Source organism: Drosophila arizonae, chromosome 4 (assembly GCF_054131065.1).
Source record: "Drosophila arizonae isolate 15081-1271.41 chromosome 4, UAZ_ARI_1.0, whole genome shotgun sequence".
Lineage (NCBI taxonomy): Eukaryota > Metazoa > Arthropoda > Insecta > Diptera > Drosophilidae > Drosophila > Drosophila arizonae.
Window position 1 is genome coordinate 1,525,489 of NC_142924.1, and position 13,613 is coordinate 1,539,101.

General features: G+C 45.1%; 3 protein-coding genes across 9 annotated transcripts in view; 1 reads left to right on the top strand and 2 right to left on the bottom strand.

Annotated features, from left to right (window-relative positions):
* Positions 1-13,613, bottom strand: part of LOC108612466 (uncharacterized) — a 50,683-nt gene that overhangs the window by 11,281 nt on the left and 25,789 nt on the right. For all 7 annotated transcript variants that reach the window (XR_016269641.1, XR_016269640.1, XM_089466560.1 and 4 more), the window contains one exon: positions 8,248-8,328. Coding sequence is in view for 5 of the 7 variants with exons in the window: in XM_089466560.1 (XP_089322686.1) it covers positions 8,248-8,328 (81 nt within the window). In the remaining 2 variants the exon portion in view is untranslated. The remainder of the gene's footprint in view (positions 1-8,247; positions 8,329-13,613) is intronic.
* Positions 1,035-5,076, top strand: LOC149268952 (uncharacterized). The gene is made up of 2 exons (XM_089466562.1): positions 1,035-3,973; positions 4,521-5,076. The coding sequence occupies exons 1-2, from the start codon at positions 3,689-3,691 to the stop codon at positions 5,052-5,054; spliced, it is 819 nt and encodes a 272-aa protein (XP_089322688.1). The 5' UTR covers positions 1,035-3,688; the 3' UTR covers positions 5,055-5,076.
* LOC149268953 (uncharacterized) lies at positions 11,104-13,133 on the bottom strand. The gene is made up of 2 exons (XM_089466561.1): positions 12,990-13,133; positions 11,104-12,929 (listed from the first exon to the last, which is right to left on the bottom strand). The coding sequence occupies exons 1-2, from the start codon at positions 13,098-13,100 to the stop codon at positions 11,313-11,315; spliced, it is 1,728 nt and encodes a 575-aa protein (XP_089322687.1). The 5' UTR covers positions 13,101-13,133; the 3' UTR covers positions 11,104-11,312.

The following is a 13,613-nucleotide window of genomic DNA, read 5'->3' on the forward strand; positions in this document are numbered from 1 at the left end:
CCACTACCACCAATAACACCAGCACCACCAGCACCACCATGTGCAGGTGGCTTTGATGGGCAGCTGATGCTCTGCCACATTTGACTTGGGGCACCAAAAGCGAATTCTCAACTATCTCGCTGCTGCTGCGCGCCGAGATGCGTCCGAGATAAAGCGCTGTAGCTTCTGGGTAAGGACGTGGACTCAAGATCTAACTGGAATACATATATATTTTACATTGCGGTAGGCAGCGCTCATCGTAAGACTTGCTTCAGCTGGAGCTGGAGTCTAGCTTAAAGTATTTTCGCTGAAGTTTTTTGACAAAAGTTATTAAATTTGAATTTGAATGAAAAAGCGTCGTTTGATTCGGAGCGTCGAACAATTCTTTCTCAAGAATCCATTTATAGTATTTGTCTAAAAATTTGATCTTCTATAAATATTAGTCAACAGCAGAATTGTTCTCTTCTCTGATCTAATCTCTTCAGAGTCTAGCTGCCCGAATTCACATTTCTCCCATCTATATATAGATCAGTTTGGCAAACCCGCTTTAGCAGGCAATGCTACACCAGACTATCGTTTAGCTTGTTTGTTTTATTTTGCCACAACCAACAAAGCTTTTCGCTAGGTATCCAATAATATGTGTAAATTAACAGAGCAACTGCTGCAGCCTGGCTAACACTTTATGCCCGCTTGGCATGCACTCACCTTGCAGTGCTGCCAGCTTAGCCTATTTCAGGCTAGATCTAGCTTATTTGAAAGTATGCAGACTATGCAGACTAGAGAGAGCTATGGAATAGAAGGAGCTGCTCTCTATGCCATGAACATTAGGCCTTATCAAGCATATATATTCTTGAGCAGCGTAGGTTGAGATGTAATTCGCGTATATGTGTCTGTCTCTCCGTCTGTCTGCAATCAGTCAAGGGAGAAGGAAGAACTACAGTAGATCGTCTAAGTTTTCTATATGTGTGCAGCAATACTCTCTCCTCTTTATAGTTGAGTAAAACGAAGCTAGAATGCCCGAAGCAACAGAGAGTGTTTTCATTGCTCAATTTAAGTTCGGCTGCAACGATCCCTACCTGGCGGAGGGCACAACAGTTGAGCGTGTGTGAGTGTGTGAGTGAAAGATGCCCTATATAAAGGGCAGCAGCTTCAGCATTTCTTCAGTCGCTCAGACTCGGTGGGGGTCAACAGTGCAGTGCAGTAAAGAGCAGTAAAGTGAAAAATAATATTCAGTGGTCGTTCAATTCGAGGAGGAAATACTTGGAGGAAACACTTAGAAGAAATTCTTGAAGGAAATGCTTAAAAGAAATTCTTAGAGAACATTTTTTGAAGAAATATTTAGAAGAAATGCTTAGAGGAAACACTTAAAAGGAAATACTTAAACAAAATACTAGCTAATACCACTAATATCTTTATTACTTTACTAAGACATTTGATACTGTACTAATACATTTTATACTTTACTAAGACATTTGATAATTTCTTACATTTTTCTAGCCCGCTTTTCCAGCATTTTTCGTACATTTTAGCTTGTTTTAGCTTATTTTTATCCACAATCCAACTTATTCCGGAGCTCAACGGCTGGCAACACTGATGGCGTGCATGAAGCGTAACCCATTTGTTACGGCACTTTCCGAAACTCCAATAATAGAGCCATTAAATGCCAACTAGTTGGCCATCAAGTGCTTTAGTTTGGCATAAATCTGAAGCGCATGGCCAAAAAACTTTGTGCGGCCCACAAATCTGAGCGCGTCTCCTGATCCATGGCCAGCACCTAGCTGTAGCTGGAATTGCCAGGCGAAAGTGGAGTCGGAGTTGGAGTTGGAGCTGCAATTGGAGTTGGAGTTGGAGTAGCTGTACCTTTAATTAACGCCCCGGCTTATTCGGCCAACAGGTGTACAAACTTTTGGCCACGCCCCAGCACGCAGCCAGAGCTCGTCTAGGCCCAACTTTCGTGCCGCATTTTTACTTAATTTAGAGCCGAGTCGCTGTCCTGGCAAGGACTTTCCCCTGTTGTAATTTCCTAAAATTTACGAGTTTACTTGGGCGGCGGCGGCGGCTGGTGGGCGGTCGGGGAGTGGCAGAGGCCAGGCTAGCGGCTGGTAGGGCTAAATAGTTGTTGCGCAGCTTCCGGATTTACGGCCTGGTTAGGGGCTTTAGGCTTTTAGGCTGTTTTACTTCTGGCCTGGCTTTTGCTATGTGGTGGGGCTTACAGCCGCTTGTCAGCGCCTCGTTTTATTGGCCACGCCCACGCCCACACTCGCTATCTGCCGCCCACTCTCACTCGCGACTCACTCGCTGTAAATGAGCAACTTTCTGCTGCTCCACACACCTCCGACTCTGTGTGTGTGTGTGTGTGCTTTTTGGCAATTTCGCATGCAGTTTATGACTAGGCACCAGCAACAACAACAACAACTACAAACTTACAACTTGTGCAGCTGTTGTAGCTGCCACATGCAGCATTTTCGGAGCTAAGGCCACCTCATCATCTCCTCCCGCTTCTATAAAAGTTGATCAAAATTATAACTACGCCCGGGCAAACATTTTGCCATTGAGGCAGGCTGAGCCCCGCCCCCGCCCCCTTTCGTCCGCATGTTTTTGGACAATTAGAGTGCGGCTCATTGCCCATAAAGTTATAGAATTCATGGGGCACGCTCTGCAGAACGCATTCCCAGTTTACTTATGGCCAACTTAGTTGGACCCACAGAAAGCATGAGAAAAAACTTTCGTTTCATTAGCTGGCATACGTAGGCTATACACATACAGATCCATATATCCCTCCCTCCCACAGGATATTCACTTTTATGGCTGCACATCTTGCGCTGGGTTTGAATAAATGTTGCACATAAACGAAACTAACGGAAGTTTTAACTGAATCAAGAACTGATTTCGTGCAAGGCAAGAGGCGAAGGGATGAGACTTTGAGGGATTGATATTGATATGAAAGGCGACTGGAATTGATGTAATTAATGAGATATCTAGAAGAACTTTTCTACAGAAATGTTAGCTGATTGTCCTTCTGACTCTTTTTAGAGGATGAGTGTACAGAAATTGCCTTCCACTTGGTATATTGCGGGATAAATCTTTATTAGAAGAGAATATATACTTATTTATCTCTCTCTCCTTTTATTGCTCCATCTATTTTACAATTCCCTCTCTCTCTATAATTAGTATATATCAAACTCTTCTCGACTGTTCCAGAGACATAATATCCAAGCTAATAGCTCGCTCAACTAAAGCTTACTTGCTATCATTTCTTTTCAGTTATTAAATCGAACCATCCACTCAAATTATAATAATTACATCTAAATTACGATCGTATGAAAAAGTGTGTCGCATTGTTCCGCATTTCGCGTAGTTGCAACAAAATGTTGCAGTTGAACAATTGTCGATGAGCTGCACAGCAATATCATTTAGTTATGTGAGATGAGTTAATAATCGTTGTTTTGGAATGGATTAGCTCAGGGAGGGCTGCACAGCGCCTGGTAGAGCCTACTTCCGTTTTGCATGCCGCAGATCCCAGAGACAGAAAGAGGGACAGAGGGAGAGAGAGAGGTGGGCAACGAGAAGCTGTGGCGAAAATTGTTCAATTGTTGCCACCTTGTGGTGCGCACGAGTGCACTTGCAACAGCCGCGCCCACTGAGGCCGCCGTGTGTGAGGGGGGGAGGGCCGTGCAGCAAGCTTGTTAATCATAATTAAACACACGTAATGCGGGGCGCCAGCGTGGCAGGCGTGGCAGGCGCGCGGCATGCAAATGTGGCCGGCAAGCGGAGGCTGCAGCGGCCACATCAAATGTGCACCACATGCGCTGCACCGCCAAGGTGCAGTGAACCCCTGCGCCCAGCCCACAGCCGATATAAAAGCGCGCCAGCCGCCAGCCCGCCCAGGCAGTGCGCCAAGCGAACGTGCCGCAAACGGTGGCAAGACGGTATTAGCCGCAATCAATCAACGCTTCGAGTATCACACAGACCAACCACATCAACAATGCGACAAGTGAGTGAATCATTCGTGAGTGTTTGGCAGTGAATCAAGTGAATGCGAATGCATCGCAATCAAGGCAAAGGATTATAAAGTGAAATACAGTCAAAGGATGCTGCAGCTATTCCAGTGTTACATCAATTTGATTGACAAAGAGTCAAGTCTAGATATATCGAATGTCAATCAAGAGCAGACTTATTATAGTGAATGATTGATGCGATCAGTCAGCTGCAAGGCAGACTCCTTGACTTTATATGCATGGCAGCACTACCATGATTGAAGAACTTCACCTTCTAGGTGCTCAATCATCCTTCAATCATTTGAAAATTTTGCAACATTTCATATTTTAAGACGGTGTTTATATTGCAGTTACTCTGAAGACTTTCGATAAGTCAACTTTCATACTTGTTAGTCATTCAATCACTTTGATTGATGACTTCAGGCATTAACTTTCAGCAAATAACTGTATTATTCGTATCAAATAAGTCCTCTTAGCAGAGAGTCCATTCATACCACTTACTAATCTCTCCTTCTCTCACCCTCTCTCTCCCCCACTCTCCAGCTACCCGCGCATCCTCTTAAAGCAAGCAATCTGCTCACACTGCTGCTGCTGACGGCGACAATGTTGCAGGCGCGTCGCATTTCCAGCCGACGACTCGTTATCCACGTGCCCGTCAAGGTGAAGACGCATCATCACACCCACACGGTCTACAAGGTGTTGCGCGGCGGTGCAGGAGGCGGCGGCGGCGGGGGCGGCGGCATCAAGCAGACAGTCTACAAAGTCGTGGGCTTCTCTGGCGAAGGTGGCGGCGGGGGCGGGAGCGGTCACGGCGATATGGGGCGTGGCAGTCACAGTCACAGTCCAGGTCACAGCTACAGTCACAGTCACAGTCACGGCTTGGGCCTGGGCATGGGCATGGGCATGGGCGAGATCACGTATGAGGACAAACATGGCTGTGAGAGCGGCAAGCTGATGCCATCGCATCGGGACATGTTATTCAATCATTATGCGCGCCACGACCAGGAGGAGGCGGAGGACGCCGACTATGCGGAGGAGCGGGACGAGTTCATTGATGTCAGGGATGCCTGGTTGTGAATAAAGTCGTGTGAAAAACGTTGCCGATTAATTATAAAATTCCAGCAGCCAAAGAAATTATACTCAACTATCAACTGAGAGGGAGAGAAAGAGAGAGGGAGAGAGATGGAGAGAGAAAGACAGAAGGTCGCTGCATTTGCATGCGGCTCAAAGTAATTACAAAATTGTTCAAGTCATGTAGACATCCTCGCCCATGTCCGACTGCTACTGCTCCTCCTCCTCCTCCTCCCCCTCCTCCTGTCTTCTGTCTGGCAATGGTAAAAATGCCAGCTATGAAGTTGTCTCGTAGTCGCCGTCAAAATCGAAATCCGATTCGGATTTGGCGTCTCTCGTTTCTATGCCTTTTGTTGTTTGCTTTTCGTCTCTTTCCGCATTGGGTTTGTTGTAATTCCAAATAGCAAGGGGTAATGGCTGGGTGGGGGGCATATTAGAGCCAGGGGTACACAGCACTGCTGACTGCGGCCAGTCGCGCACTTGAACCTCAACTTTAAGCATTTGCATAGCTCTCGACTCTCGAGCCAGCAGAGAACGACCATGGCATATTTCAGTGGACAATTAAAAGTAACAAAATGGATGTAAACACAACTGGCAAGACGGCGAGGCAGACCATAAGATATAATAGCAGTTAGGAGTAGGTAGACAATAAGAAACTACGGTTCGGAAAACTATTAGAAAATACTATAGGGGTAAACAATTATTTCTGGGCGAGTAGTACTAAAAAGGATACAAAAGAGGAGTACAAGCTGATAAGAAAAACATTTCGGAGTAAGTTTCGGAGTAATGATTATTCGGAGTATTTTTCGGAATACTTTTTCGGGTGTTTATATCAGTCTATATATAATAAAGTACAATTCGGAATATAGTTCGGAGTAAGCAACTTAAGTTAAGCAATGCAGACCTATTAGAATTAGGAGTACTATAAGCACTACTTGAGAATTTATTAGACACGAAAAAAGAATATACTTTTAGCTATAATATATATAACTGTAACTTATCAATTATACATCAAGTCGAATCACGCTGATGTAGGCGCACATTTGAATAAAGAAACCGGTCTCGATTTCAATATGCGAGCTAATCCTAGTGATTATCCAACATCAATTGACTGGCGAGCTGACGTTTCGGCTACTGTGCGCAGCTGCTGTATTATGCATGGCCATTAGGCCCGCCGGACCTGACCCGTAATCCATTTAAAGTGTCAGCAGTCAGCAGGATGGAGCGGGTCCTCGGATTTGAAGTGCAGCGGCCCAAGCTGTGCCTGACATAAGTTGGATTGATCACGGCGAGTCGCGGAGACAGGTGCAGAATAATTTGCATTTAATTGAAGGCGACAGGGTGTCAGAGAGAGAGGCAGAGAGAGAGAGAGAGAGACAACGATACGAGTGTTCGGGGTGAGCATGATGAATGCGTCTGCCTGGCCAGCAAGATGTGCGCACCACGGGTGGGCCTGGCGCCAGTTTTGCTTTCAATTGATATAAATGTGGCCATTTAAAGGCATTCAGCCTATCCCATAGGCCAACAATCTTGCCAAGACCGGCCGGAACAGACCGGCGCTAATCCACTTTGTGGCACGTGGAAAGACTCGAGACAGCGGCGAGACGCGCTGCTCCTGCTGATGAGTTAAGCATCGGGGTTTTTGTTCATCAATGCGCAGAGTTATTAACATTTTTAAGCCTTTGTGCACACACACACACAAAGAGGGAGAGAAAGACAGAGGGAGGCATATGCACACACACATTCTTGCAGACAAAGCGCACAACAATTTGACCAAATGCTGAGCTTAGAGCATGACTGGCAGAGAGAAAGAGAGAGCGAGAGAGGGAGGGAGGGAGAACAAATAGCTGCATCGAAATCAGGCATAGCTGACTGCATAATGCCCGCTCGGGACTCATTCCGTAGCTAGTTATATAATCTCTACACTCGCATAAGCAAATCCTAGACACCCTTATTCGCTTTGTGAACGAGCATGAATTGAATTCCATTCACTGGCCACATAGAATCATCTCTTGAGCTGCTAAGCCCCAATTTGTATGCCAGTTGTTGGCCTCGAACTGTGTCCAGGAGTCGCCATCAAAAGTTTCCTGGCCTGCGGTCCAAAACAAATCTATTGATTTTGCTCAAATGGCTTTTGTGCTCAGCTCCGGCCGGGCCCGGTGCGGTCCGGTACGGTCCGGTGCAAGCAAATATGCGACGGAAACTGGCACAATTTCAATTGACTACTCAAAATTGTTTTTACCTGCTGGACAGGTGAACAGGTGGAGCGGAGGGAAGCACTTCAAATAGTTATACTGATTTAGAGAAACTTGCGGAGCAACTTGCAATCTGCTTGGGCAAAGTTTATTACACAAAATGCTGAAAAACATTTCAAATGTGGCTACTGGCGTTTTGCAACACTGCCAATCACAAAGGTAAAAAAGAAAGCTATATTAATTTCACTAACAGCTTACATTAAAAGTTAACGTTTTGCCTTGACTCTATATTGAAGCTATAAATTGGCTTTACAGCACTAAAATATAACTATATTTGACATTGTTCAACACTATTATTAGTATTATAAAAACTAGACCAACTAGTTGTTTTGCAAGCAAATTTGATTTAGCTCCTTCACATAATAATAAATATACGATTACTTATAAAACTGTCCAACACTAAATATTACTATTATGTATTTTATTCTATGTGTTTTCAACACTTTTACTGATATTATGGACATTACTAGCTATTCATCCTAGGCAAATCTGTCGATCAATGACCAATTGCATTGATATATGGTAATAATATGGCAATATCTTAGACCTTATCCAACACTCAAGTTATTTCAGACTTTATACAACACTTCAGAATTGACCACCGTATTCAGTTTTGCTTTATAATATATACTCAGTCAAAAAAATCCTCTCAGAGTATTACTCAAAGCTTTCAGATTTCTTTTCAAACATTTCACAGCACTGGCTGTGCTCCTAAAGTGGTAGCAGCGCATTTCAAATTCGTTGAATTTGAATCTCTGGCTCGTTACATGTAGCATTTGCGTAATTGAATTGGACACCGAAACGCCGTGCAGTTGGACAGCTTGTTTACCCTTTGTCTAGCCCTTTGATATTTCATTTTGTGCTGCCTCAGTGCCACAAATTGTATGGCTGGCTGTTTGCTTAATTGGTTTCATTAGGGCTCCATGGAGCACTTGCCCACTTACCGTCGTCCTTTCGCTTGCCGGCGCGTAAAATGCCAAAAAAGCGACGGTCCCGGTGCTCCGGACGTCTGCCAACGTTCAGTGCTGCAAAACACAACAAAATCCGGAAATGTATAAGCTTTCTATTTGTGTAAAATGTAAGCAGAGCTTTAAGATGCGAGTTGAATGTAAAAGTTTTTGAAAGGTTGCCAGCCACTTAGAGCTACAGTTACACGTGTCGCCGCAGCAGCAGCAGCAACAGCAACTCCCAGCTCCCAGTTCCCAGTTCCCAGTGGCCCGGACCCGGCATAATTTAGCCACAAAGTGACAACCAAATAAACTGAGAGGAGGAAAAAAGGTAAACTTTGCACAGACAGCTGCTGGTCAGGTGCCAAGTGCGGAATTTGTCTATGGCACTAATTTTAACGCCATTAATTTGCCCAAGCCAAAGGCCAGCAGAACAGCGACTGAGTGAGAGAGAGAAAGAGACGGAGAGTGTAGAGAGAGAAAGAGAGAATTTTAAATTAAATGGACACAAGTTTTATTGAATTGAGTGTATCCAAGAGGCTGCTTCTCCGGCCGGATCGAGCAGCAGCCGGAATTGTGACCAAGCGTCATGTGGCGAGAGCTGAGCCAAATGGACAGCCGGAAACGGAAGCGCATTACACAGCTCTCTCTGTCTCTCTCTATCTCTCCCTCTCACTCTCTATGTCTGTTGAGCAGTTGTTGCACAGCACTTTTACACACGCAACTGATTGGCAGTGGGGTTACGTGGAGGAGCAGGAGTGGCACAGCACCCACAGCTTGCCGTGGCGCACCACCAATCAAAGGGAACACGCTCTGTCAAACGAGAGAGAGAGAGAGAGAGAGAGCATCGGAAAAGTTGTGGCAAAGTTTTTGATTTCATGATATATTTATGGGCTGCTTCCGTCTCTCCGATTTGGCTCCTTTGGGCAATAAAGTTTCTGCTTAAAAAGTCCTGCAAGGCGAGGCGAGGCAATGACAGGCAAGGCTGAGGCTTACGGCGTTTCCTCACTCGCTGCTTTAAAGAGTAAATAACAACATTGCGTATACGTGCCGTTGTCCAGCACAGTATTTAAATGATGTCGCCGATAATTATGATTAGCTGCCGCAGCCTCTGCTGATGGCAATCCTGATGCTGATGCTGATGCGCTGTGGCCTGACGCTTGTTTAGTGGTTCATGTGCTTCGTGGTTCGTGGTTCGGCAGAGCGCAGCCACACGGCTGCTGCGGCTGGCATTGTTTAGCCTGATTACTGCACTCGGCGAGTGGGTTAAAGGGTTAAACAGTTTGTGTTTGCAGTGCGACTGAAATGGCTGATATGTAGGGAAATGCTTCAGAGGGCAACTACAGTTAAATATATCAGCTTAAACTCAATACAAACTGCGAATCATAGTGAAAATTTTGAGTCATATTTTCGCAATTTCAAGCCTATTCATACTATCTTAATTATGCCAAACAAGCAAGTAATCAGATAAGCATACCCACACACACACACACATATGTACGTGCACTCAACAATAAGCCAACTGCCTGTGCAGGTAGCCGTTGCCGTTGCCGTGGCATTTGGAACTGGAATTGTGTGTCAGGCTAATGGAAAAATCGCTTGGGCATAAAATCAATTAAATATTAAATAAACGCTATCAGCAAATAGCAATTTCCCCCCTCTCTCTCCCTTTGTCTCTACCCATCTCTCGCATTTCCGCCATTTGCAAGTGAAATGCAAACAGTGAAGTGCTCCTGCTCCGGCTCCCGCTTCGGCTCCTGCTCTGTCCAACTTTATGAGCGTAATCCTTGCAATTATGAGCCAGGGCAAACATTATCTCAATATTGCATGAGCAAGAGCCTGGAAACGAACCAATAAGCAATGCGGAGCCCACGAAACGGACACAGATAGCTGAAAGCTCACACACACACACACTAACACAAAGGCCTTTGATAAACCTCTACGTGCTGCTGCATGTTGCATGAAAATTCATATATGAATGAATGAATTTTGAGCAGGTGCACAAGAGCAGCTGCATTAGTCTCTCTCTGTATGTATGTATGTGTGTGTGGGTGTGTGTGTGAGGGTGTGCAAGGTTGAATGGTTAGCAAAAAGACTAATTATGTATTCATTAAAATGGCAAATGCCAACAGGCACATTCAACCCCATGAGATAACATACAAAATAAATACAAATAAAGAGAACGAAAAGCTCGCAGCTGCAGGCAGGAGGCGAAATACACAATATTTTGATAGGACTCTGCATAATGCACAGCAGCTTGTGCAGTCAGAGTTTACATTACATATATATATATATATATATATATATACATGGGCATATTAGTTTTGAGGCTTTGATAACTTAATTATATTATATGTTATAATTTAGTCTAGTTTATCCTTCTGCAGTCATTGTGCCTTAGATCTAGATTGGGGTTTCCTTATATAGTCGAGATCCTTTCTTCCTTTGTCTCTCCCGTCCACTCAAGTCTTAGACCACCTATCTACTCAGATTCTATCTTGTTTCCCCCTGCTATATCGCCGCACACTTTCAACAAATTGAACGGGTTGTCCCATCCATATCCACTAATGAGAGATGATGTTTATGATAATTATGCGATGATCATCTTAATAAAGGCAAGCTGTTAGCATTCAGACTCTGCCTTTGTGCGCAGCGCACGACGTTTATCTTCCAATATATCTGTATATTACTCCAATGGGCTCTTATGAATATTATAACATAAAATTATCAAGTTAGGCATTTACTAATTTAATCAATTATGCCTGGTATTCATTTTTCTACCCATTTCATAAAATATCTTTCAACTCATAATTGATCTTTATATTCCTATCTCAACCCATTGAAAGTCATATATTGTGAGTAGAATGTTTTTACTGAAGTGCGCGACTTAAGATTAACTTATATTACTAATACAAAGAGGGGCGATTCATTATAGTTGATGTTGTTGTTGTTGTTGTTGTTGTTGTTGTTGTTGTTGATGTTGTTGTTGTTGTTGTTGTTGATGTTGTTGTTGTTGTTGATGTTGTTGTTGTTGAGTTCTTAGTTCTTTCAGGTCATCTTATTTAGTTCGAAAAGGCGCCAAAGATGGATTTGAAGAAACGATAGATTGGCTTGGGTATATCCACGGCAAAGAACACGGAGCTATCCTCGCTTTGGGCAGGTGCTTGGGAACGCTGTTGGAGCGACGGATGCACCAGATGCAGACTTTTATAGATCTCGTTGATGTGATTGGGGACGTTATCGTTGTTGTTGTTGTTGCCGCCGTTGCCAGGATAAACCGGCTGCAACAGCAGCTGAGTGTTGCCGAATGGCTCATTGATTCTGAAATCAGATTCCTCAAAGTTGCCCACAATTTCATCCGCTGCTGGTCTTGGATTGCCGCCGGTTTTGGGTGTTTTGTAAATGTAGATGTGGCCAATCAGCTGAAGCTCCTTCGGCTGTTGTTGCTGGTGGGCGCCCTGGCCCTGACCTTGGCCTTGACCCTGGGCCTGACCCACGGGTACACGTTCGTTATTTACAATAAAGTCTGGGGCGTCGTAGTTAGAATAATCTTGCGGATAGTAGGGAATGAAGAGAGGTTCATCGTTGTTGCTGCTGTTGTTGTCTGCCTCATCGGACTTCCAGAAGGGTATTGGTCTCAGAGGGAAAGGGAAGAAGCCGGGCTTAGCATAATTATGAACCGTCACATTGCCAGGAACAACTCTTATGGGATAACCACCAAATTTGTTGTGGTATCCGTAGTATATGGTCTGGTTGGTGTTGTTGGGCAGGACGTAGTAGTAGCCTTTGTGGCCGCCAAAGTTAGGTTGGAATGGTACGAAAGGCGGCTTTACATAGGGCTGCTGTACGAACGTACCATTGAATCCCGGATTGACGACATAATACGCCTGAGGGTATTTCGCGCCGAAGAACCCGCGCGGCTCAGCTTGTACCTGATCTACAACTTGGTTGTCACTGCCCTCCACTTTGCCTACGACTTTTTCAGCATTTTCCGCAGAAGGTTTGGCGATTTTCTGTGCCTGAGATCGCACGGGAATCTCACTATCCACAGCTGGAGCTGCTTGCGACTGGACTTTACTGGCAACAAAGCTGACTACGTTAGCGCCAATCGATATATTGGGAATCTTCGGCTCTGGAGCGACTCTATTGATTTGCTCTGGCTTAGACTGCTCTGGCTCCACGGGATTCTCAGCCACCTGGGGGATCGCATTACCTTGCACTACCGACGGCTCAGGATTCGAGGCGATCTGAGGGACTACATTGACTGGCGCTTCGACTGACTGTGGCTGGGATTGCACAGGGCTCGCTGCCGCCGGGGGAACAGCAAATGCCTCCTGAGCTATGGGTTGTTGGGCTTGTTCGATGGCTGGCTGCACAGGTGAGATCACACTCGGCAGTTCTACTTTGGGCTCCACAGACTGAACAGAAGAGATCACATTGGGAACTTCTACTTTAGGTTGCGACGATTGCTCAGGGTTTCCTACCACCGGTGAATCCTCCGTAGCCTGTGCTTCATTGGGCGCCTGGATCTGAATAGGCTTCCTTGCCCCTTGGGGTAACTCAACCTTAGGCCGTGACTTTTGGACAGCATTCTTCGTATTCGGCACTTCGGGTTTGCGGATAATGCTTGCCTGAGCAGTGAGCACCACAAGCAGTAGAGCAATAAGTCGCAGAGTATTCTTTAAATGGGAATACAACAGTTTAGAGCACTCGCTGACAATTGAAGGTCCTCAACTTACCATCTTGAGAGCTTCAAATGAACTGTGTCTCAAACGCTGTCTACGCCGACTATTTATACCCAGCCAGGACAACGAATTGCTGCTTATCTCAATGAAACATTCCAAAGCCATTAAATCAGGGCTCGGTCTAGAGCCACTATCTATCCCAAGGCACTTAGCTGCCTTTCCTATCAATAGGTTTTCCGCTCTTCCGTTTCAGCATTTTCCCAAATTCCTATGTCTTTGTTTTTGTAGATACTTAAAAACGGGCGTCAATGGCAGTAATATCGGAAAAAATGAAATTGCACTTAAGTTCTATCGTGCGAGAGCCTTTTCGAATTGCTGTTGCCATTGTTGCTGTTGTTGTTGTTGCTGCTGCATTTTACGTGCAACATGAAAATGCCATTGTTTTGTAGCGCAGCAAAACGGAAATCTATGAATCGCTTTTGTATGTTTTTCCTACCCAACGACCAAAAACAACAACAACAAATGGAAAGCAGAGCCGTGGCAAGTGCAAAAGACTGTCAACTGCGTAGAATGATGTGTGAGTGAGCAGGAGGAGGAGGAGGACGAGGAGGTGGCGGCGGGTGCAGTAGGGGCTAACTGGGGCCAGAGGGTGGTGCTGGGTTGGGTGTAGCCTATATA